At 43.5% G+C, this 26669-nt stretch overlaps 1 protein-coding gene across 3 annotated transcripts in view; it reads left to right on the top strand.

Annotated features, from left to right (window-relative positions):
• The window catches only part of FOXJ2 (forkhead box J2), a 302004-nt gene that overhangs the window by 55394 nt on the left and 219941 nt on the right, over positions 1-26669 (top strand). For all 3 annotated transcript variants that reach the window (XM_085619900.1, XM_085619899.1, XM_085619902.1), the window contains exon 2: positions 13947-14274. In XM_085619900.1, coding sequence (XP_085476026.1) covers positions 13954-14274 — 321 coding nt within the window. In that variant the 5' untranslated portion in view covers positions 13947-13953. The remainder of the gene's footprint in view (positions 1-13946; positions 14275-26669) is intronic.

Consider the following 26669-nt stretch of genomic DNA (forward strand, 5'->3'; position numbering starts at 1 on the left):
AATAGCTCAAACTCGCGTAAATGCGAGACCTATTGCATTTCAAATGCTTGTTTTTAAATACAAGAGATTTCACAAGCACATCGCAAGCGCTGTGCAGGCGAAATCTAGAAATGGGATTTGGTTTCATATGAGAAACTGCATGTGCCTAATGGAGAATAGTGCCCTTCCCATTTTTTAGGTCTCGCCTAGCGTTGCGGCGCACATGCGTAGCTTGCTCGGCGAGATTTATTGCAGATGAGTATTAGAAAAGGGCTTGAAGCCCCACCCCTTATTTCCATTGGCTTGCGTGACCGTTTATTAAACGGTGGCCTGCCATTGGAAATAAGGTTTCTAGGGTGCCTCCTTTTGGCTTTTTTGTCCGGCCCATCCAGACTGGATCGCCTGCTTCATGGCTGTCGTGAAGCAGATTCTAATCGCAGAGGCGTGTTATGTAATCAAGCCCTGCGATCCAGTCCGGATAAAAAAGGAGACATGGCGCCACGTGTTTATTTTTGCATCGCGCTTTCATTTTAAAGTGAAAGCGCAATGCAAAAATAAACAGCGGCTGCCTGGCGAATGCTTGTTACCGACTGCTGCAGGCCGCGAAGTTTAGTTTGTCAGCTCCTGCACAGAAGCGCCATTCCTTCCTCCAGGGGCTGTGAGCTGAAGAGATTGGCAGGCCCAGGCCTGCTGAGACCGGACTTCTTCCCTCATACCTCTCCTACATGTCACTGCCTATTTGGGATGTCGAGAGTCTCGCATGTACCTGGCCATGTCACGCACGGGGGCGACCATAGAGGAGTCGGGCACATAGCATTGGTCACCCTCCAGAGACAGAATTCTGTGACTGCGTTTGCTGTTGTGAAACACTTAAGTGCGACTGGTATGCAGAGGCGTGTGCTCCGTGCTGTTGGGCTCGAGCTGCGTCCTACAGACAAAGCCGAAATAAACCGTAAACGGTCGGGGTTGGTTTGTGTTCCGTAAAGTCGGATCCCGTCGGGCAGTTAGGGGTGTTTGGCAATAGGCGGGCCTCTATTTTGAGTCCCATAGTGGGGCAAAAACTATGGACTGGAGTGCAGCTCCGACCGAGCACCAGGGTCTAATATTAATACAAGCATTTATCCATCGCCTTGTTTGCTGCAAGTACCACAGGGGCACCATGTAGAGGTGCGCTCCCTAAGAGGACTTCACTAGCTGGGTCACAGACGTAAAAACAGATTAATGCTGGTTGCCAGTGGAACGGCTCATGCCGTCTCTGGGTGGGAGACAGCTGTTTACTTGAACACGCTGCTGACACCAAAATCGTACACACCATAACTCACTGTGTGTAATCGAGAACCTTGCAAGGCATTTTCCACAAGAAAGGTGTTTGTGTCCGTTATTAAAGCCATCACTGAATAACATGGTTATTATCATATCCTTATAATAGCTAGGGCTAGCAGTGCTGTGCCGGGGCCTTTACAAGATCCGCAGGTCTGGGCTCCTCAAACTTTGCAAAAAGCTCTGTGACTTGTTGTACCCCAACCAGATCACCCTTTAGAGGGCCTCCTTTTTCACTGTCTCAGCATTACCAGTTCCAAAAGGCACTGGCCTATCTGGAATCTTAAAGCCTAACCACTCACGCCCCTTGCTAGCGTGTCAGACACCGGTGTGACTAAAAATCTCAAAACATAACAAACTCGCACTGACTTCATCTTTAGAATGAATGCCTGATGGGCATATTCGCCACTGGTCCTTTGCATCTGAAAGAAACATGTTAGTTAGATTCCTCACCTTAGAATATCCCCAGGCGTCAGACTGGATTCGTAAGATTTTTCGTCAGCAATACCCCTTGCGCGTCGCTAGGCGTTGTCTGCGGCTCCGCGTCCGTCGTCGGCGGCGTGCGCCGGAATGACGTCGTCGGAGTACTTGACGCCTGTGATATTCTAAGGTGAGGAATCTAACTAACTAATGTTTCTTACAGATACATCGTTACCGAAGGTAAGTAACTTGTTCTTCTATTCCTCCCCCACCCCCCAGTCGGCCTATTTTGTAGCGGTTGCATCCTTTGTTTTGTCCTGAGCACTCAGCTGTCTGTTTTGACCACTTCTGCTTCCATTAATCATGGTGCAATTACATACATTACCCATAGAGGGAAGGTCTTTCTGAATCGGTTGGAAGCAGCACTGAGGTCACGTTGAAGTTCAAAGTCTTGCAGACCCCATTTTTTTTTTCCAGCACTCTTTGAACAAAGGCCTCACATATCCCATGCTCATCACAGGACTGTGGTATGTCGGGCGTTGGGGGCCATGCAAGAGCAGCCTCTGGGCACTCACGTGGGGCACAATGGATAGCTGATGTTGTCGAAGAGTCTGCAGATGAGAGATTAAAAAAACTTGACCAAGAGGACAAATTGATTTTCGGGTTTCGGTGGGTACTCTACCCACTAAGGGTGACGGGAGATGTTTGCTGGTTAATATTTGATTTTGCCCAGTCAATTATGAACCCTTGATTGAATTAGAAACGTCTGTTTTCTATGCTAATTGCTGTACCTTCAACCGAGCAGCTAAATGTATATCCTGCAGGGGTGGGGGCGTCACTGTGACAGTGGGGTCTGGACCCGCCATGCAGGCACAGCAACAACCGGTTTCTTCTGGTGTGCACTTTATGTGCACAAGCACGAAAGCGAAGCTTGAACACTGGACCAGTGCAGTACCAGAGTACATTGAACCTTATTGGATACATTGGGCAGACAGCTCTGCTCTGTCTTGGATGATGAGAAATTCCGAAATCCATGATTGCAGTAGCAGCCTGGCTACACTAAAGTCCTCAACCCCTTCACATCACCCTAACCCAGGTAAGTGAAGACCAACATGTTCGTGGAGATGGAATGTGCCACTATGGACTCAATCACTGCACACCGAACAGGTGCTCGTTTTTTGTTTTAATTCTTAATTATTTTTTTTAACTTAAGAGCAGCTATGACCTCTGTTGTTTTTACGGAAAGTTCACATTTCTCCATTCCAGGTGGGCAGCACTTTTAGGTCCAGTCTCCCAGGCAGCACAAACCGTCTGGTTGTGTAAGACTCGTTGTGGGCATCATAGCGCATAGAGAGGCTTGCGCCTGCCCATTGCTTGCCGTTAGTTGACTTTACTGTTACATATGTACTTGCTTTCTATTGGATGGCTTTCCTTGTTTAACCTGGCGATCTTGTGTTTGTCCCTCCTAAGGAAGAAAGCCCCTTAACTATCTCATTTATTGGCTGGCTTCCTTTGCTCGCCTTTAGGGGACAACTACTTTTTTTTTTTTTTTTTTTTTTTTAGTACTCCATGAGTGTATGTTTCCAGTATTCTCCCTTGTGCACTTTCTCTCCTGTCGACGTTGCATTCTAGTGTGCTTCTCTCACGTGCACTCGTATTGCTCTCCCTCGCTCATGTGCTGCGTGGCTACCTGTGCTCCACATTGCTCTTTTTTGTCTGTGTTTCACCCTGTTCTCCCAATCCCCCCCCCCCGTGTTGCTACCCTCACCTCCTCCCCCATCCCACTCATCAGTTTAAATTATATTCTAATCTTCTGATCCATCTTGGATTGCTAAAGAAACAAGCATTGAAAATGCAATAGGGCTCGCCTTTTATTAAGTTAAAGCCATTTGCTTTGCTATACAATACCATTAGCAAAGCAAATGGCTTTAACTTAATCAAAGGCGAGACCTATTGCATTTTCAATGCTTGTTTAAAAATCTACTTAAGAGCAATTTCCAGTTGAATTTTCACAAATAGTTGTCATTTTTTGGAGGAGGTACTGACTAAATATGCTTCTCCACTCAATTTCCCCCAACAAGTACTGAGAAGCTAAGTAACTACTGTCATGCTTAGACAAGTTAAATTTCCCCCACCATCTGTAGTCTTCTTTCAGCTGTGCTGTGAAAGCTGTGCACATAGTGGCAGCATTTAGAGTTAATCAGAAGCGAGTCATCAATATTGAATGGACCTGTTTGAACTATGGTGCCTCCTTCGATTTAGTCTGAACGTCTAGACCTAAACCAAAAATAAAATTGACTTCCAATGGATTTTCTTCAAGATCCGTTTGTGGCCGAGTTCAAAATTAAGTGGTACTAAAGGAGCACTGCTTGGGAGTCAAAGTAACTTTCTCGAGTTATGGGCGGCAGACTGGCTCAGAGCTTTGCTCTATTTATAGCTGTAGTTGCAGGTTCCTCAAGGCTGACTTGCTTAGGTCGTGACTCAACTTAAATGCACTCTGGGTACTAGCACATTACTTTATATAAATATCACCGGAAGAGAGAGGATGCCTAAAACATGGATGTGAAAATTACCACAACTGGCGAGAAAGTAATATTATGGCAATAACGTACCTTGGAATGTGCTTTGTAGTCAGTGAGAAGCACTTTTTGATAGTGTATGTGCCCTTAGTCCTTGAAAGGCCACTTGATTGAGAGTGTGTTTATTGGCTGTTGGAGGCCGCTCGCTTGCTGTAAGTTCGTATGTTTCTGTGATCAGTAAGATGCATCTTTTACCATCAGAATACCTGGTCTTGGTGTCATTGTGAGAACTCTCTTACGCAGTCACTGTATAAGTTCATATAGTCTTTCCAAATGTTTATATGTTACAGTAGCATAAGTGCTCTATAGTGAATTATAAATTAAGCTGTTAACTCGCGAGGAAATACATACCTGTTGCTTTATGTAAGTGAAGAGTTGGTTAGAGAACGAACTGAAAGGTGTAGTGAGATGAAGAGGAAAATGGGCAGAAGAAAGTGGAAGAGAGACGGAGAAGATGTATGAAAGTGGCCTACAGAGAGAAGTGAAATAGACTTGCAGGTAGGTGAATGGATTTGGGTAAACATTAGGGAGGCGACGCATGGATTCAGAGGTGCGAGAAAGAACATCGAAAACCGGAAGGGGTCGAATTAGTGAGTGGGCAGAAAGAAGCTGGAAGCAATTGGTGAGTAGGTGAAAAGAAGACACAAGTAAGAAGGCTAGCAAAAGTTTCAGCTGGAAAAGACTAATAACAAGAAAGCAATTTGACGAGGTAGTTTGTGAAAGGAAAGAGACCAGGAAACTGGTGGGGGGGATGATAGAGGAGATGGTGGGCTTCATGGGGATCCGGAGGGGGTGGTTCTCCTCTGCGAAAGTGGATAGGCAAGAAAGGAACAGGATTGATTCCCAAGGCTGTTTGATTGAACGGTGTTTCTGTGGGCCTCAAAATGTATTTTTGCTTATTGGTGCACAACTGTCTATGTGAGAGGAGGCTCTGAGACTGTCAGTATGTATAATGCTGGGGCCAGTGAAAGGCATTCTTTTGCTGTTTTTAATCGTAGCATTTGTGTCAGTTTCCTTCCACTTGACGAGGCCGAATAGCAAATTTTGGACAGTTTAGTTAGTAAGTAACATGCATATTCAGAAGAATGTTGGTTTAGTGTGACCTAAGAATAGAATCTTTATTGGATAGCGTGCATGCTCACACGTGTGCTCTGAAATTTTCGTGGGTTCATATAGCAGTGTCTTAAGCATGAATTGTTAAGCAGAGTAACGATTGATGTATAGTTTTGCATGTTGAGTATATGTTGTAGAGAGTATATACAAGTGTCACTTGCACGTTGCTCGAGGAGAATGACGACTCCAATTCTAGAATCGGGTCTTTAACTGGTGGGCAGTTAGAGATCGGATTCCGGTGTTGGAGGATGTTTGTTGGTGGGCTCCATTGTGATCTTCCTTGACATAAGCAATTCTGTTGAAGGAAGCAATCCCTAAAAAACAATTTGTAAGTAGATTGAAATGTATTGTAACTGTTGATGCCAGTGCTGGAAGGTTGGGTGCTGTTACGTCGAAAGGTTAATGGGGTGGAACACACTGTTGCATTTGCATCCAGAACCTTGAAAGAGGTGGAAAGGAAGTACAGCACAAATCAAAGAGGCGTTAGCTTGTGCTTGGGCAATAGAAACATTTAAAACTTATTTGTGGGGTACACAGTTTGTACTCTGTACAGATCTTGAGCTCTTAACCTATTTGTTGGTGGAAAAGGGGTTAGCTTTACCTTCACTTAAGAATTTTGGAAAAAGACCAGGAGAACAATTTCGAGGTGCAGTATATTCCAGGCAGTGCTAATTGCAGAACAGACTGTCTCGGTTACCTGTGAATAGAAGTACATAGGAGTGTGGCGCGCTCGAGGACGAGTGTGTTGTAGCCGCGGTTGATGTAGTTAAACATTGCCATGGTATAATTAATGAAAGTGTGGTTTTTAGCCTGTGATCAGGCTATGACTAAAATCTTAGATTATATACAGAATGGCTGGCCACATATCAAACCGCTGTAAGGAGTGCTTTTGAACTTTGCTCATGTCGCATATGAATTATCTATGGAAGCTACGGTGTTGTTGAAATCAGACACGTTTGTTCCGCCTTTGTTTGTCACTTAGGACGTCATCATCCAATAAAATTAGACATTCATTTTGGTGGCCAGCCATTTATAAGTATGTAGATGTTATGATAGAGACATGTAAGGAGTGCATTTTGTCCAATAAACATTGGAAGTCTGAAAGACACCCCCTTGTTACCTGTGCCGTTCCCACAAAAAGTTTGGGAAAAGCTAGTTTTGGGTTTTGTTGGACCCATTAATGTAGTGAACCAGGAATTGCGATACATTGTTGTGGTGGATTATTACTCTAAATGGATACATTATGAATTTGTGGGGGAAATGAGCACTCGCACAGCTATTGGTTATTTTTGTTTCTTTTTTAGGTCTTTTTTTTTCTATTGAAGGTTCACTTGCGGAGTTACTGACACCAGGGCACAATTGATTTCTGGTAAAGTGGAGGCTTTTTTAAGAGACGAAGAAGCGAAGCATTATACTGTGGCTCTGTATAGTGCACAAGCTAATGGTGCAATCGAGCGAGCCAATAGACTACTCGAAGGGTGTTCAAACTGCTCTTATGTGTGGTCTAGACGTAGTTGAATTTTTGAGGGAAGAAAATATGGGCTTATCATAATACCCTGCATTCCGTTACAGGAATATCACATTTGTTTACTAAGAGGCACAAATGCATGTTCACTGGAAGACACAAAAAAAAATGTCATGAGTGATTGTGTGCTTGAGGAGCAACTAAGAAAGTGAAGCGAGCACAAGAGAAAATGGTGCGTCAGCATGATGAACTTTGATACTGCTTTCAAAGTAAGCAGCGTGTTTGTCCCAATAGGTTCTTGGGCAATGTGAAAAAAACACGAGAAGCAGAGTGGTTCAAGTGTCTCACACAGCTGTTAAATTAAGTGATGGTCATTGGTGGTCGAAGATAAATTTGAGTTTCAACGTACATGTACATAGCAATTTGATGTGGGGTCAAACCTCCATTAACAGTGTTATGAGACTTGATAAGTTGACTGACCCAGGTGAGCATGTTGCTGCATAATTGCCTAGTCATGGTAGTGAAACAAATTTAGTCTCTGATGCTGAAGTAAATTCTTTTGTTGGGTGTAATGCTAATCTTTTCCCTCTAGTTACTAAACATGGTAGAGTATAAAAAAACAGAACATCTTAAAGACTTGGTTGGTTAATGCATTTTTCCTTTTCCAGGGTATATACATGAAGGCAGAGTATCTTAAAGACTTTCAAGTATTTCTTTGCACCTTTTACATTGTACCTCTTGATGTTTTCGCATTAGAAAGATTTACATAGAACTGTGTTCATTTTTTTGTTTTGGTAAGATGTATAGTTTATTTTGTTTATTAAGGAGGGGGGGATGTTGTAGGGAGTATGTACAAGTGTTACTCGTGTGAGGGGAAAGATGATTCCAATGCTAGCATCGGGCCTTAAATTAGTGGGTAGATCAGACTTGTGCAAAATACAAGTCAATGGGTACGTCGCAGTTTTCAAGTAGGATCCTTCCCAGAGGACCCTGAAGAAACCTTGTGGAAGTTGGAAGGTTGGAGGGTCACCCCACCCGTGCATACCCAGGGAACCAGGATACCTACACCAGGGAAGCAGGGTGCATAGGTGCGAAGGGATGTCGGAAACCGCCGTAGACCACAATGTAGGACTTCAGTAAAGATGTTGCTGCCGAAGAAGCTGAGAGTCTGGTGGGATCCAAGGGTGAATTTAGGTTGATTGATTGGTACTTGTAAGCAGAGGGGACAGACTATGCCACTCAGCGAGTGATCAGGAGCCACTTAAGACGAATGCTCTCCGATGTCGGAAGATGCAGGAGAGTTGACCGTGACTGTGCCGCTGTAGCTGTGTGGACCAGGCGATGTTGTAGAATACCAGGAGCCGTTCACGAGCTGTCCCACGTCAGATGTCCAGAGCCAGGGGGTCGGTGTCCAGCGGGCGCACCAACAAGCCTTGGCAGCGGCAACAAACATGGCAGGCGAAAAGGGTGCAGTGTCGGGACAAGCAAGGTCCAAGGGACTCACCAAGTGTAGGGCCGCTCACCAGAGATGCAGTCCAAGGTGCAAAGGCTGTGGTGAGGACGAAGATCTTGGTAGCAAGAGATGCTTGAGGCTGGAGCTTCTTGGAGCCCGAAAATCTTTGGAGAAGTATCAACAAGCCTTGGCAACGGCAAGTCGACTTGGTGCACAGGTGTACTGCTCTAGCGGTTCCGACGAGGGATACTGACTTCAAACTTGCTGGACAGTGGGGAGGATACTCATGTCCTTTGTCTAGTTTCGCACCAGAGCGGGAGCCAACGGCTCCCAGATTTGCTTACAATTGGTGTTTGCAAGGAGGGCACCACATGTGCCCTTCAAAGCAGTCTAGTGGGGCTGACAAGCACCCCGACCCTGGCCCAATACACCAATTCCTGTCTGGGAGGCGGTCACACCTCCCTGTGACAGGAAACCGCTTGTCCTACCTTCCCCTGCTTGAGCTTGGCTCAGCAGCAGGAGGGCAGAATCGTATCAATGGTCGGCAGTAGCCATACGTTGCTGTCGGACTCTGGAAGACTGGTACCAGGAGCATGGAGGGCTTCCTGGAGGAGCCCCACAGTGCATGAAGTCATACCTCAAACACCGGGTATGATTCCAACATGTTTGATACCAAACATGTCAGGGTTTGTTACAGCCAGTTTAGAGTTAGCCATCGATGACGCATGCCCACTCTTATGTATCGTAATGGCTGACGCACTTACAATGCCTGGAGAATGGACTTCGGCGTTTGTAGGGGTGTCCTTGCAGGAGCACTGTCACACTTATAATCAAGCACCCTGTCTTCACGATTGAAAGCCCTGCCTTTGGGGTGACTTATAGGTTTTAAGTGTAGGACCTCAGATATAAGAAAACCTATATCTGTTGTAAGTGGTGCTAGCACCAGCTTACACAGGCTGCAATGGCTGGCCTCTAGTCACAATTTGAGTGGTCTCCCATGGGTAACATAATATATGCTTCAGACCATGCGGGACCCCTGGTGTACCTATGCCCTGGGTACCTTAGTACCATATACTAGGGACTTACAAGGGTACACCAGTAGCTAATCTGGGGGTACCTAAGAACTTATCATGATCCAATTTATGGAGGAAGCACAGAGACTGGGGTCCCGATTAGCAGGATCCCAGTCAGACTAGTAAGGAAACAGAATGACACCTGCAAAAAGTGGGGGTAACCATGAAAGAAGATCCTACTTTCCTACATTTGGTAATTTGCTTGGTTTGTGCGGATTCACTATTGCCTTTTTCCCGCTTCCTCGTGGAACGTCTTCTGTATGCCTCACAGGATTTTCTTGGTATACCTATATTTTTGTTTTTCTTTAGAGGGGATTTTCTATTGTAACACTAGAACGATTGTGCTTGCAGCTTTTCACCTTGCTTGCACCCTATTGGGGTGTAGATGGCGTCCAAGCTCCCTTCATTCCTTGGAGTTTCCCTTCCTCTTTATTATGGTGTTGATCAATATTTTCTGACGCACACTTCTTTTCGGACCAAAGTTTTGGGATGCGTAGAATAGTCCCCTCCCTGCGGTATCTTGTGTCCTATCAGTGTGTCTTGTACTGCTTTAACAGACTGCTGTTGATATTTTGGGTAGGATGGCCTTGCTGCTCCTTTCTTGGACACTCGTGGTGCTTGTTTGTTTAAAAAAAATAAAATAAAGAAAAGTAAAAAATATTATACTCATCAGATGTAATACGTTATATTTATATTTACTACGTTTTATATATATCACTTCATACGTTTGCATGGGACAACTTTTTCTCCTCCCTTTTTCTGCTGATGTGTTTTCAAATTGAGGCAGTTGCTCCGGCTCCACCTGCGAGTCCATCATTTAAAGGGCCTGCTTTCTTTTACGGCTGCCCGTTGTCTATTTTGGCTGCTTTATCCTTGCAGACTGATGTCTGTCTTTTCGCTTTGGGGACCTCCTTGTCTCTTCTTGTTACCACACCTCTCTTCGAAGTCTGCTATCACCCATGGCCTCTATCTGCCTATCTCGTTATTTTTCAGCCTTCACCATATGTTCCTTGTTCTGTGGGTGGCTGTTGTTTAACTCTTTTAGCAAAGGTTTTTGACCCTTGGTCCCCTAGTTCTTAGAGTGGTTTGTGAGGAATGATGTTCCTTTTTTCGACTGCTTTTTAAAAAAATGTTATTTTTTCCTACGCTGAACACACTTGCGCGTCTCTAGCCCATTCCAGGTTAGTTGTACCAGTCCTTCTTTGATTTCGTGCTCTCTCTTCTTGAGAGTCCCTTCCTCTTGTTGTGTCTTCACTTCCATTTGGAAGCTGTAGAGGAGTTGTTTCTTTATATACAGTGGTATATTGAAGGCTTTTTGCGATCTCTGCATGTGGTATTCTGCAGGATTTTTTCTTCTGATAGATTATACTTCCTGCACTTGTTTGTAGAAATGCTCTTTCCTGGACTCCATGCTTGTATTCTTGTATGTTCTGCAACACTTTTTGGGTTCAGCTTTTCATGTATGCTGTTATTTGCACTTCTGCTGGCTTCTTGGGTACTTTGTCTGTGTTCGATCATGTACCCTCTATATCTTCATACCCCAGCCAGGTCCTCCTCTGTGTGACTCACTTACTATTGGATGTTTTGGAGGCATTCCTAATCTAATCTTCTGGGTGTTAACTTTTCATGAACAAGGATGCAGGTCTTGAATTCTCTCTAGCGAGGTTTTTCAACCTGCTGTTTTCCTTCATGATGTAACCTGGGTCCGTTGCAGCTGCACCAGTCAGTTGGCCTTGTTTTCTTGTGTCTGCTGACATTCTTTTCCTTCTGTGTGATGCTTCACACACTTTCCTTTTTCTTTTCCAGTTGTGTGGATCATTTTGACTCTTGTTGTCTGACATTCTTATGATAAATGGGTTCTTGCTCATATGTATAGATTATCTATACATATGCATGTGTGTATGTATTTGTGTGTTTATATATATATATATATCCTTCTTTCTCTTACAATTACCAATGTTATTTTTTTTCTTCCCCATCTGAGTATCTTTATTGGTGCTTCCAGAGGTTCTACCTATTGACCGAGAGAGATGTATCTCTTTTTTGGCACACTGTTTCCATGGCCAGTTTCTGTAAGTTGCTCAGTGTTTTTGATGCAGAATGTAGTCACTGAAGAAACTGACGTCAGCAGAGGTTACATATGGACTCTGTCTACATCACATCTGATGGTCGGCGTCACTACGGAGTCGCACGACGCCCTCTGCCGACACGTAGAGGTACTGTTGAGATTTTTTCCAGACCCAGTCTGGCACCTGGGGAAAATGTAGAGGTAATGAATCTGAGCCTAGATTTTGTCTCTACCAGATAAGCTGTTACCGAAGGTAAGTAACTGTTCTTTGGGAACCGCCAGTCTTAACAGCTTTTTCTCCATTCTAAGTGACTGCTGGCCAACCTTATTCAGTGGTGTTTTGGAGCAGAGAGAAAACGCTACCATTGCAAATATTTTTTATGTTTTATTTATTTTTACTTAAACCAGGGGTGATCAGAGTGGAGCTGTTCTGCTTCTGATGTTTTTATTTTGACTGTTCAGTTTAAGTTTGAATTGCAGCAATAGCTTGCTGATTAGAGGTCTGAAACACCCTTACAGAATCTGTTGGATTAATCTATTAAGAATGGTCGCTGCTAGACGACACTAAGAGCGCCCGCCCGCAGTGTCTTTAATCCTCTTGTCATAATTTTGGAGGCATTTATCATGTGGAAAGCTTTCCCATAATTATCAATCATGCAATTTATCAATACGTACACCTTAACATGAGTGAAAACGGAATAATTAGAGCAGAAGTTTTGTAATCCGAACCTGATCCGTCCTTTTTCTTCTAGAAGAGCGCTCTCCCCAATTCAGTACATTTAAATGTTTGATGTCATCATAACTATCTATTTAGTTACTTTTTATTCATGGTATCATTTGGGTTCATCTGTGGCTTTCCTGATGAAGGTGCATGGGTTGCCGAAACATGCGTAGACTCGATCCTACCAAACATCAATTATGATCTAAGCCACTTATATCATGATACATAAAGACATGTATTAACTGTATGGTATAGCACCTGAAGAAAATATTTTTAGATATTGGCTATATACGTGTAACCAGACTATGAATTGACACTGAATGCATTGTCTTAGATTACTTATGGGATATCAATGTGTCATGTATATTTATTGTATTTATTCTTTATATGCTTTTCATTATTAGAGAATTAAAACTATTTTTACGTTATTGTCTTGCTTGGCCTTGTGATTATGTATATACAACATCAATCTATTGTATACAAAAACCCACCAGCAGTCTATATTTCACTCTACATCTAATCAAGACAAAACAGCAATAGAGCTATTGATGCCAGCATCCAGTGAGAAAGACCTAAGTAAGGAAAGATGTATCTTAGTGTTTGCATTGTTTAGAAAGTGGTCCTGGAAGTTGTAACTTTTGTGGTGAGATGTTTTCATGTATGGTTGGATGGTGGGTGAGACACAATGCACTCTATTGTACTTGAGTCACCCTTGAACTGTCGCAGTAGGTCTCTTTGGTCTATGAGACCCTACAGTCATTGCGTTTGTCTGGCATTGAGGAAGCCAATTCTAGATGCCTGTGTATGTTTCTGCGGCAGTGAGGTAGAATCCTCTTACAATCAAGGGGGGGGGGGGGATTCCCCGTGTTCTCAGCTTTGAATAGGGGAATCTTTGGTGCCTAAGAGATGTAGCTCTCTTGTGACCCACGCATATATTTATGTATTTAGTGGGAAATCTTCAATCAGTGTGTAAAATTTCCTTTACCTCCAGTTAAATTTAAAGGGCTGGCGTTAGCTTTACTGAAATTATGTGTTTTATATTAAAATAGGGGATTTTTTGGCGATCCTCTGCATCCATTGACCTGTGATTGTGACAGAAATGTGAATGGCAGCCATTACAGCAAGAGGCAGTGAGGCGGCAAACTTCCCCCATTGGCTAACTTTACTGTGATTAATGGCATTCGTCTCTTTCACAATGATCAACTCTGCAATCAGTGTAGTTCCTTTCAGTGCCAGGAACTATTATCAAAGTGTGTGCTTTTTGAGATCAAAAATACTTTTTTTTTCTTAGTAAATGGTTATTTTTTACGTTAGTGGGTTCCCTGCAGGCCCCTCAACAATAAAGTAAACAAAAGAAAAGCACTGTTAAAGCGAAAAGGCTGGTAGCTAATGTCAGACGTATTGGATTTGGCAATGCTTGTTTTTCTGGCCACTTCTCTTATTTTCGTGCTTTATGGTGATCAGTGTGATTCACATCACCTGCTTTTAATGGTGAATTTCAGTTGTTCATTGGGAAGTACATCTCTTGTTTCTGTGGTCGAGTACGATGCCTTTCACTTGCAGCTAGTATACTTGGTGTTTTGGTCGTAGGATAGCTGCTTTCGCCTAGTCAGAGTAGTGATTCGTAAATTCTGTAGTGAGGTTTTCTGCTGACATATCTAGGAAAATGCACCTTCTATAAAAATGTGGTTTGCTTCATTGTGGTTTGTAGAGTTACTAATGCAGATTTTTTTTTTTTTTACCCTATCCTGACAGATTCAAAATGACGTCCGACCTTGGAAGTAGTCTCACCTCCATTGACTGGCTGCCTCAGCTCACCTTAAGAGCCACCATGGAGAAGGGACATGCTGCCCAAGCACCCACTGGACCCCGTAAGGGCCCTGGCTCACCCACTGACCCGAACGCTATCCTCAACAAAGAGGAAGCGGCGGCCCACCGGGATGGCAAACCTCCCTACAGTTACGCCAACCTTATCACGTATGCCATTAACTCTTCATCTGCTAAGAGGATGACTCTGAGCGAGATTTATCGGTGGATCTGTGAGAATTTCCCCTACTACAAGAATGCTGGCGTGGGATGGAAGGTAAGTCAGCAATGTATTATGCACTGGCTGATTATTGACCACCTGTTATTAAGAGCATGTGTTAATAATGGTGCAGGAGATTATTAAACCAATTTACCTATGGATGTGCAGTGTCTTGTTTTGCCGTTTAGTTGTGTGGATGTGGTTGTATATATTTAATTAACATTCTGGAGTTTAGTTGGCATTTTGAAGCTTGTGGATGGACTACCTTGGACTTTATTGGTTGAGCCTTGTACTAGTCATTAAATTGCCTATTTTCAATAAATCTTTGTCCAGGGTTTACATAATAGTCCTGTTTTGGGGTGAGCGGTTAGTACAGATGTACCCTCTTGATATTGCCATGTTAGAATTTTTGAAAGGTTGTGTAAAAAAACATTTGGGTAGAGTTTTTAATCAAAATTTCCATCAGTTGTATTAAAGTTTAATGAATAAGCACGTAAAAACCTTTTTTGAAAGGTTGTCAGCTTTTGCAATATTTGGTAAAAATCTTTATATAATCACGATTTATCCAAACATAGGAAAAGCCAATAGGTTACGCTTTTAGAACCTACTGGCTTTGCCAACGTCTTCTACCCATGCTGCACAGCATTGGCATGATAGCATGCACCATAGCAAAAAGGTTTAAAAAAAAAAAAAAAAGTCACGACTCAGCCGCGTGATTTTGTAGGTGCCCATGCTCTACTACACTTAAGAGATGTGTGCCATTTTTTTTTATTTGTCAATCCAAGATGGAGCAGTAAATAAAAACAAAAACAAAAAAAAAGGTATAGGGTAAAAGTGTTTTTGAGTAGGATGGGCCGGCAGCAATTTGCTGCCTGGTCCTCAGGCCCTAAAAAAACTATTTAAAGTCCATGGATGGGAGGAGAGGGCAGCCTTTATGGTAGAGATGGACATCAATTTTTATCCGGAGGGGCATCAGTGATGTTCGGGAGAGGGCAGAAACGTAGCTCTGATGGTAGGGGTCAGCAAAGAGTTGCGGGCTGGTGAATCAGGTATCAGGTGGGTGCGGATGGTTGAAGCAGCACAAGGGGAGAAGCTCACGAGGGAGAGTGCAAAATGGATGGTGTAGGTGAGACATAACAATGGAAAATACATGGAGTGCCTCAACAAAATGAAAAGGTAATGCCTGAAAAGTAAGCAGTGGAAGGGCACAATGCTCCAGGGAGGGACAAGCACCAGCAGTCCAAACTTGCTTCATGCCCTTCAAGGTCTCTCGCATGGTGTTAGAACCACCTTGGTAGAACTGCGCTTAGCAAGCCTGATGGTAGCAGGCTCCCGCTCGTTGTACTGCTATATGGCAAGAATTGGCTATCTGGCATTACTTGACATAAGTATGGCGTTGGACAACATATTTTTGAATGCTGGATTAACATGCACTATAACAATAACCTGGGATTGTATCCAAGATATATGTAATGTTTATAAAATAAGGTTCAAACACAGTAATAATGCAAGCTTACATTGACCCATTAATCAGTTGCTCACTCACAAAAGATTGTTTCTCTGGGGAAGGCTTCTGCCAAACCATTCGTTCCTGTAACTAATCCACCTTACACTTCTCGATGAAGGCATAACTGCTTCAGTTTGAATGTAGATATCAAAGGCTTTCAAAGCCAACCCAAGTTGCATGCATCATTAGACATGGAACTTAGGAATAGCAGAGCAATGGCACAACAATATTTGTCAGGCTTGCTAAGCAATCCTTGTGCTTTCCACTGTATCCTTTCACCCCGCCCAGGAGTAATGCTGAAGTTCGTTTACGAGCTTGTATTTCTAGAAATGCAGGGCACACAGGTTCTGCTGAATAAAATTCCTATGCGACATGTTAAACCTCTGCTGGCCAGCCATGACTTCCTTTGCCTTCTGTCACTTCCATATTCTGTCAAACACACAAAAAGTGAGGGGAACGCTGCTTGCAAATACTCTAAACTCTGGATAGCATTCTAGCTTATTTTTCCCCCCAATGTGCCACTCTAGACAGAGGGCGACTTTTCATAGTCTGTGCCTTACAAGTGGGGTATTAGCTCATTACTTGTACAGAATACTTTCGTTCCAGAATAGAGCACCATAATCCTTGTGGTAACAAAGACTAAAGATGCACCTGACCTTTTATTCTGTAACATATTTAGCAAATGCTGTAGATCACTTGTGGCCCGATTTTGAAACCATTAAATCCTCTGTATACATGAAGCAATGAACCATCTCCTAGTTTACACTAAGAGGAGAACTGCATGTGTTCAGTGTTATTCAGCGATAATGTTGCTTATTCTGTTCACTTTATTGTGTGCATATATGGGTGGTGTTTGTAGAATGCAAACTTAACAGGGCAGTGTGTAAGACCTGAAGAAGGAGCAACTTTACTTTGTGTATAAGGGTAAGGGGGAAGGAGATTTGGTAGCGGAAGCTTTTTAGGTCGAGCCTTAGCGCTGCGCGCATGCGCTGATCTCAGGAGAGGGCCTCTTGGAGCTGACCAGCAATTCGCGCACGAGAGAGATAGCTCGTGCTCGAAGTCCTGACATTCCATTGGCCTTTGCGTGCGTCGTTCTAAAAAGACAGCGTAAATTGGTCAAAGGCGTATTTTTGTCCCACCTTTTTGTCCCAATGTTGACGCCCACGGCCTAATGCATGTGGTTACCTGCACGGGCGGCATCTGTTTTGAATTATTGTGCCCAGACATGAGCGCGATAATTGAAAACAAATGGGCTGCTCGCTCTTGCGCGTGCCCTCTTGTTTCCCTCTCGCGCGCGCACGCCACTCGTTTTTCCAACTGCAGTCATGACATGCTTTCCTGCAACATTCAGAGCTGAGTTTATGGAAAACTACTTTATCTTTCTGCCCCTCACCTACCTTTGTTCAGCTCCTAGATCGCGACCCCAGCGAGGGCTAAACAATAAACACAGCCCGGGAGTCTGTAAATTATGACCAGCCGCCTGAGCCCTTAGATGCATTGTGTGCTCTTTGCAGTACTGTTGCTTTAACTGGCTCCTTTGTTGCTGAAAAAAGCACAGTTACAAAACAAGAGGACCGGACTCTGCCAACCAAACTCTGCTCTCTTCTTTCTTTGCTGGGCAGCAGTTCCCGCACTCAGACGCTAATATTTCGCGGGCTCCTTTCAGCGAACGCTACGTTGGGCTTTGTGGTGGTCGAATCTTCCGTAACTGGCTGCAAACTTTCGATTTTTAAACACTGGAGTGGCGGCCATGTAGAGCTTCTGTCATGCTCTGCTTTGGGGGCCGACTAGTAGAGGACTTGGTCTGCTTGAAAAGTAGCACAGAGCCACCTACGGCTGCCCATTGGATCCCGGCATGTGCCTGACGAAGGAGATGGGCATTGTACACATCAGTGCATGTGCACTGCTGCGAAGCTTTAAGTGTGAATCCGGCACCGGAGCTCCAACTTAGCAAAGCCTTTCAGATGCATATCTCTGGACCAGCATGTTTGCTAATCCTTCCAAATGCATGGCTCTAACAGAGCTAATTGTTTCCCGTGGCTCTGGAACTACACTTGTACGAATTATGTCACATGCATTGCCCTGGAGTGGATCAGTGTACCTGCATACATTTGATGCTACATTTATATAATCAATTCACATGTATTGCTGTGAATTGCATGTGTGTGCTTCAGATCACAGATGCATGACTTTTGACTCACGTGTTTACAATTCATTTTTACGTGCCTGGCTTTGAATGTGCATTTGCGCACCGACTTTCACGGACATAGCTTTTAAGCTACTCAGACAAATCCATGAAAAACATGGCTCGAATGCTGCACCTGATTACCAGCACATATGGGCTTAGGTGTTGCACTTATAGGAATCCGTGCGAACTAATGAATCTGTGTTCATGATTACGTGCACGTTGTCTGGAGCGCACATTTATTATGCAATCGTTCCACAAGTGTGCTCAAACCCTCCCATTGTGAATAGGTTGATGCACGGCTCTGGTCTGTAGCAAACATTAATGCACCAATGGACGAGCAATACCCCAGGACTGTACGTGTACCGATGCATTTAGTGCACACGCAACAGCAGAGTTGCATTGTTTGAATAAAGAAATATACCTTATATCCCCGCAGAGGTAAAGCTATCTGCACATACCAGCTTCTGGAGCACTATCTGTGTGTTTACAAGTATGTTTGCACACGCAAGCATATGTTAACAGGAATGCCCGTACAACGTATTTACATCTACTTGTGAGATACCCGCTCACATGCATGCATGTTTGAGTATTTTTGCATTAAAGGGCATGCGTTTGTAGGTGTGGTTTCATGTACCTCTGTACATGTGTGTTTCATTCCTGAGTTACTGTCCGAACTTTAACAGTGACGTTGAAAGCATCGACATATCCGCTCACAGGCGGGGTTTCTGGATGAATTGAATGGTGTTATTCATAGCATTTTTCATGAGACTCATAGCTTGGTGCTGGAATCCGGTTCACATGATTAACACTCTCTGAAAGATAAAACCCACATCTGACCCTCAGACGCTACCTCCCTGAATGAACTGAAGCCTGCAGCCCACCTTAACCGTGACCCCCCCCCCCCCCCCCCCCCCTCAGCTTGTTAATCATCATCAAACTCCTATCACCCCCCACGATCCCATAATGCACTGCATGGTACTCACCACTGTCTTTAACCTGCCCCTGTCCAGCTAGACGTGAGTTTGGGTGTCGAGTGACATGTGGAGCTGCCTGAGGACCAATGGCTCTGGAGTCACCATGTCAGGCGCAGCACCGAGGTACACCCCCCCACCTCTCCACGAGTTACTGGTACAGTGGGTATTTGTAACTACTGGGGATAGCATAAGGCGCCTAGGGTTGGATTGGTAAGGCAGACACTCGGGCAGTGGACCGGTATCCGAGTTATGCGAGATGGGAGTCTCTTCTTGTCTTTGAGGGTACTAGATATCTATTTTGAACAGGCAGGAAGAAGTTACCAGCATTGCAAGGACAAAAAAACAAGTAGACATTTTTTTAATGTAAGCGGCTGTTCATTAGTACATAATGTCTTCTTGGTTTTATATAGGGTAGCAAAAAGTATTATAACCGTTTTTTTATAATAACTTTTTAAAATGCTACACAGCAGCCACAATGCTGTACAACATAGCTTCAAAACATTGGCAGAGCCAATAACTAAACACTTATAAGATCCCAAAGGTGAGACCTATTGGCTATGCCAATGCTTGTTGTTACTGTGAGGTGCTTCTCAAGAACCACCCTGTAAAGTGGGCCTGTGCTTTATAGCTTGGGATTGCACTGTGCAAATACCCATACTTGCAACATAAATTCAAGAGATTTATTATTTAATACATGTTTAAAACGAAAGTGGTCAAACTTATATGAAAATAGCACAGTGGTTCTTTAGCACAATCACAGTGCAATATACAGTTATCCAGAGCTAGATAGGAGATGTGTTTTTTAAGAAGGCAGAAATTACAGCTGCAGAGCGAAGGCTGACCAACATGAACAAAGTATTAAACTTTGTTCATGGAGCTTGACCTCCTTTCTGGGCAGCCAATGACCCTGTAATGCCAATAAAATGTCTTAGAGAAATAGATAATTTACAGTGTGTTATTTTTCTCTGCCAGCAGCACAGATTGAAGGAGGGCAGTCATAAGGAATTTATTGTTTATTTCCAGTCCCAGTACTCTTCTTCCCTTTCCATTATTACCTTTAGACTTCAGAGCGCAGTAGTGTGTTTGTGAGCACCATGAGATGCCCATGACTACACTATACATGTTTTGTAGTTGATTTATGAGCCTCCTGGCTGCTCTGTGGAGTGAATACTAACAAAAGTATCTGAAAAGTTGTTGGTACAGAAAAGAAAGCAGTCCTCTTTTTAGGTTTGACTTGTAATTGCGTCTCCCCAGTTCATGGCTCACATGCATTCTATGCATACTCAGTGACTTTGGGTCAGTCTCTTTCAGTTATTGGCTTCAGTTGCTCAAGAGCAATTAGCCTTTGACTTGAGAACCAGTCAATCACATCTTGGCTCAGCCCACCAGAGTATTTTGGCCTCGCCTTCTTTCTGTTGGCTGTTTGGTTGCATCCTCCTGCTTCCATTGGAGCGTGCGACAAACTATGTTACATCTGAAACGTACATTGTCATCACACATTAAGTTCTTTCTCATATGTGCATTGTATATTTAAAGCTGTTATTTTTTAATATAGATTTTTGTATTGCTTTAATAACACAGTATAGGCATTTTCAGTTGCATTGATAGTGCAATAATTAGTTAGCATTGGCATTTTGCATTTTTACTGTCACCTGTCTGTGCATGCTTCTTCTAGTGTTGAGAGCTTCACTCAGGGTTCAGGGTGTTTAGCGTCTGACAGACCTGATCCACTCAACCTCCAGTGGGCATTTTGTCTACGTTCCTTTCTTAAAATGTTATTTTTTCCCCTTCTGCGTCAGACTTTTTTGTTAACTTTGTCAATCCATTTGTGTGAGCATCAAACCTACTGACATTGAGTGAATATTTGTCCCAGATAGATGTATTATTTTACCACTTCTATCGTTTCTCCTCCCAATGCGCAGTTGTATTTTGTATAAGGGTTTTTCCCCTCTCAGTGGGACTACGTTTTTGTTATATTTGGAACCAAGAAGTTTTCTCTTGTATATCTTGTTAGCACATCTAAGTTCCTTTGTAATCCAAATGTAGTGAGATCGAAAATTACCACATCATCTGCATACATCATTATGTGTATGTTACATGATGCAATCTTCGGAGGGAAATTGACAACCTGCAGAGAAAACTGTCCGGGAGGTCACTGAGGTATAGTGAGAAAAGGAGGGGAGCCAATAGGCAACCTTGCCTAAGGCCATTTGATGTGACTATTGGGCGAGTGAGTCCTTTTTCTTTTCCCATTTGTACCTGGCACCAAGTTTATGAATGTAGTGAAATGATTAAATGAAGAAGAGCTTCCGGAATTCCCTGATTTCTGGGATTGTTCCAGAGTGTTGGTCTGTCCACTCTGTCGAAAGCTGTTGAAAAATCGACAAAGACTGCATAAACGGCCTGGAATTAAGAGACCACGTATTTGTCGATAATTGTCTGTAAAACTGCTATATTGTCTGTTACCTAGTGTTTCTGTCTGAACATAGCCTGATTAAAAGAGATCACTCCGGAAGAAAAGGCCAAGTCTTTAAGATGGTCCAAGACACTTGCAGCGAAGATCTTCCCTATTGCATCCAGCAATGCGATCTGTCGGGTTGCAGCCGCGATCCTTTCTTGTGGATTGGTATTACTATGCTTCCCATCCATGATTTAGGAATTTTCCAGGTAGAGTAGAAGTGTGAATATAGTGGCACTAAAAATTTACACTCTTCCTCTGGTTTGCTTTCTAGTACCTTCATTGGAATTTGGTCCGGGCCCATTGCAGCAGAGGATCTTGCTCTCTTTATAAGCTCTATTTGGCGGGCCACAGGGGGCAAAGTGTTTAAAATATTTTCCAGTTGCATACTTAGTGGGTCACTCCATTCTTCTTGAATTTGATTTGATATATAGATTACGTAAATATATTTCCCCTTCAATCGGGGGGGGGGAACTGGTGAAGCCTGCAAGGATTTCTTAGTTCCTGTTTGTTTGGCTAGTAAGCTCTAGTACTCCCGGATATTATTTGTTTTGCTGCGATTTGGATATCGACCCAGTTTTTGTCCTGTTGAGATTTTTACATTTTTTCTTTTTCCCTTCTCCGACATTTTTTTAAATGTTTAATTTCTCGATCTCTTGTCACTAAAAACTGTAGAAATTGCAGGCAAATTAATTTATTTAATGCTGTAGCTCGTGTGTCTGGGTTCTTTCTTGTATGAGATTTTGCTCCGGAACCCCACTGTTTTAGAGATGCCTGTAGAACTTGCATAATTTTGTTGAGGACTAGTTCGAAATTTGCTTTTGGGTCCGAGAAGTACATGAATTGTAATACTTTTGTGTTGTCAATTGCATGGTTGATTTTATTAAAGGCGGTGGATGCCCATATTAATCGCCATTGGGACTGATTCACAAGTACAGAACTTTGTAGATGCATAATTGGGCCCGGGGAAATGCGTTTGTGTTATTGCAGTTTCGAGTCTTAGTATTGCATGGTCACTTCCCTGATGGGATTTGATTTTTAATTTTGCGACTTTGCCAAACAGATTATGTAGTCTAGAATAGAAGAGCTGAACTTGCCTTTTCTAGTAAAGGTTGCCGGTATGTCTCCACCAGTGCATCCATTTAGGATGACACCGTTTATTGTGGGGAGAGAAGATAATAGGATTTTCCCTCGTTTGTATGCCTTGATCCCAAGGGGAAATAGTGGTGTAGGAATTGATAGAGCATCTACTTGTTCTCCATATTCCCATTGTTCTAGGAGACCATTAGAAATGTTCCAGTTCAGGACTCCTTAAAGGAAAACGGGGGGAAATCCTCTTCCTGCCACCACATTTTTAGGTCTCTCATACGCAGCGTGCATCTGCTGCATCGAAGGTCCTTTAGCCGTCGTTCAGCTCTTTTTCGAAGCACGTACTTGTGCTTGTGGCGGCATACGCCTTGCGGGAGTGCGCAGCGGCGCGCGACAGGCACGAGTATGTGCTTCTAAAAAGAGCTTGATGCGCACGCACACACTGCTTGCGTGCTTGTTTACTATTTCATTTTATCCCAGCCTTGACATGAAAACAATGCCCACGTCATAAAATACTGCTAAGCGGTGACACTAACTTCCTTTTGTAAATTGCATAATTGCTGATGCTGGTTCTGTTATCACTGCTGCGTTTGCATTTAGTTTATCTTGTAGTAGTTTTGTCCATCCCTTAAATCAGTGTAATTTTAAGGATTTTGGGGTCCTCTGGCAATCACTATTGGACGGGCAACTTCATATTACTACTTATTACCCCAGGCAGTCCTCATTATAGTCCTAACAGAACGAGGCTTCCTCTGCCTCTGACTCACATTATCTAATCCGTCGTCTGTTTACACCATGCTGTAATCTGTTACTTAAGGCCCCTGCCTCCTCCCTTGATTCCTCTTTTTCCACTGTTGGTGACACTAGCCAGAGGACAGAGGTAAAATTAAAGTAATGTGCGAGGTTGGTAAGTTAAGACCTCACTATTTAAATTTGTGACAAAAAGAAAACGTTTCAAGATACAGTCACTTACAAAGCGGGGGCTTGCTATAGCGACCACTGAGGGGTGCTTACACATGACAGGGAACCACTTGGTTCTCTTCCTGTTATTACCTTGTCCTTTGCTGACCCCTGCATTTCGTTTTTATTTCAGGTTCCTGGACTCTGTTTCATTTTTTTAACTAACCTGCCACATTTGTAGTTTTTAGGTCTTGCCTGGCGTGGGCTGCGCACTTGCGCAGTCTCGCTAGCGAGATGTAGTGATTTGGGGTATTTTCTTTAAAGGGCATTAAGCCCCTCCCCTCTTTCCATTGGCCGGCGTCACCGTTTATGCTAAACTGTGACCAGCCATTGGAAAAGAGCTGTTCCTGACTTTTACCTTTGGCTTTATGAGCCGTCCCATTTGGACGGGCTCGTCTGCCTTCCTTGCGTCGTAAAAGAATTCTTATCTTTATGGGGCCATGTGTACATGGCCCCATAAAGACAAGAGATCCTCTTTCACTTTCGGGACCGCGTCGTGCTTGTTTTTTGTTGCTCTGCATTGGAGGGAGGCGATTGTGTTTTGTTTACTTAACTTAATTTCCCGTGTCCTTAATCTTTCCTCACGGGCGGCCCTTGTTTATTTATTAGGTGTGTGCTTATTGTTTCCTCCGGCCGCGCTCGATGGTTGCCCATCGCAATGCTTCCTCCTCGCAGAGGGCGATGCCCCTCTGGTCTCCAGCACGTTGGCGGGGACTGCCAGCACTGGGGAACTCAGTGCCAAGTCCTGGCAGCCGTGAGGTGAAGGCAGCAGGTTCAGGAAACCAGGGATATCATACCCCCACACAACCAGGGCTAGCACAGGCAGACGCTGTGATCACACGCACAACCTAAGACACAGGGAAGGCACAACAGCTTTCAGCAGGCAACGGAGGCGCAAGCTTACCTGGGAAGACAGGCAGACGCTGCGATCACACGCACACTCTAAACTCGCATCATTCTGATTCATATTCTGAACGGAGAGGGAGGTGCGATGTTATTCAAGTCATTGGTTCCACTAAAAGAGTCGCACCTTTTATTAGCACGGGACAGGCACGGATGAATGTTGATAAATCCGGCACACAGGACAGTCAGTCAGAAAGTGATGGGGCTAAAGCAATAAACAGACATTTAGTGAATATAATGGATGTCTGTCTTTTGCAAATGGGCAACAGTCGTTCAACCTCATGTCCCAAGGCCTTGAGCAATGAAAACCGCATTGCCCAAAGCACAAGAAGATTCCCGCGCCCGCCTCCTTCTCACCCAGGGGGCCACAGAAAGATAGCAGGATTTCAATAGGTTATCCTTTTGGCTGGCATCGAAACGCTTCTCCTTGACACAGCACGGGTGCCCCTCCTCCAGCTTGGTACAGTGTTGTCTTTGGGGCTGTGCCAAATGTACAGGACACGAGCCTCGCAGGGAACGGACTGCCTCCTTCAAAGCATCTGCAGACAAACTTTCCCGATTTTACTCTCTATTGTGTGAGGTTGCTGTTTTCACACTCTCGTTCTCGTGTTAGGCTAAAATATGTTCTATATTTTAAATGTTTTATCACAGGTCAGACAGAACTCAGAACTCCTATAAACATTCTGTTTTCAAGTTTTGTTGTTGGTCTGCCAGCTTTTAAAAGGCCATTTGTGTAAATAATAATTAATCACGAAGTTCTACGAGATCCAAGCAAAGCACCAAGAGTTTTTAATGTCGTAGGCTTACTTTTTCTTCTTCTATTTGATCGTGTTTGAAGTGACATGATGTAGTCTGTTGTCTTTTACGTTTAATGTGCTCACATTCATGCAATTGTTCTGACATTTAGTTCTGTGCCTCTTTCAAACATAGAATATGAGTTCAAAGTGCAGCTCCTAATTGAACTTTGTTGAGGCAACCATTACTTTTGTATAATGCAAGTGCTGCCTAGAATAATCCTGTGAGTCATAAAGTGTGCAGTGGGGGTAGCAGAGTACACGAAAGTATTTAAGGAATAGATAAATGACTTCAGCACAATCAAATTAAGAATCAGACAAACGTTGGCAGTTCCTATTGTCTCTACAACCTGCTAAATTGTATCTAAAGAGATTCAATTTATAATTTCTGTTATATGTTATCAAGAGACAAATATAAAAATATGCTACAGCAGGTTTTTTTTGTCCTGTAAGGTGCCGCTCACAAGTTGTGCAGAGTAGGGTGGAATATTTACCACACCTAGTAAATAATATTGCCCAAGGGTGAGGTAGTTACCAGGTATGGTAACTGCCTCCTGTTCCGAGATTTCAATCTGGAAATAGGGCATGGCATAAAGGATCAGTTGTTGACATACCAGATTTAGAATGTTTTTCCTTTTTTTTGTTCACACACCTCCCAAAAATCTTGTTTAATAGGGCTGCTCAGTGTGCATAATGTTTTATTGGTTATATATAAGGTACAAAAGATTCTTATAACACTTTTTTATTATAACTTCTCAACATACTGCACAGCAGCCGCACTGCTCTACAACATAGCTTAAATACATTGGTAAAGCCAATAGCACTAACTAAACACTCACAAGGTCCCAAAGGCGAGACCTATTGGCTATGCCAATTCTTCTTATTTTTAAAAAAAAATTTTTACAGTAAAAATCTAGAGCTTAACAGGCCCTTTCAGTTACTTGCCTCTTTCCTTTCATCTGCTGTCTGAAATTCCCACCATCCTATATCTTCATACCGTCACCTGCTGTCTGGCAAACTTTGTTGTCCATTTCTCTACCCCTCACCTGGCCCCTTCCAGATCTGGTTCCTCAGTCTGCTCTCTCACACAAGTTTGTCCATATCAGCATCAACACAGCAGCACCTCCTCAGGTCATCACCCCTAGCGCAGCCCCATATCGGCATCAGCACAGCACCATATCAGCATCAGCACAGCACCACCTCCGCATCAGTGCACCAGCACAGCCCTACTTCAGCACCAGCGTAGCCCCACCTCAGCAGCAACTCTGCACCGTTTCACCATCCGCACCACCTCAGCATCAGTGCAGCACAGCACCAACTTAGCATCGCTCAGCACCACCTGAGTACCAGCGCAGCTCCAACACCTCAGCAGGACAAAAAAATTAGAAGAAATCTTTTATGTTAATTCTTTGTTTGATAGGGTCATCCAGTTGTACATAATGCCTTGGTTATATTTAAGGAAATAAAAATGCTTAACACTTTTTTATTGTAACTTTCAACATGCTGCACAGCAGCCACAATGCTCTACAACATAGCTTAAAGACATTGGCAAAGCCTATAGCCCTAGCTAAACACTTAT

Source organism: Triturus cristatus, chromosome 7, assembly GCF_964204655.1.
Source record: "Triturus cristatus chromosome 7, aTriCri1.1, whole genome shotgun sequence".
In the NCBI taxonomy this organism is placed as follows: Eukaryota; Metazoa; Chordata; class Amphibia; order Caudata; family Salamandridae; genus Triturus; species Triturus cristatus.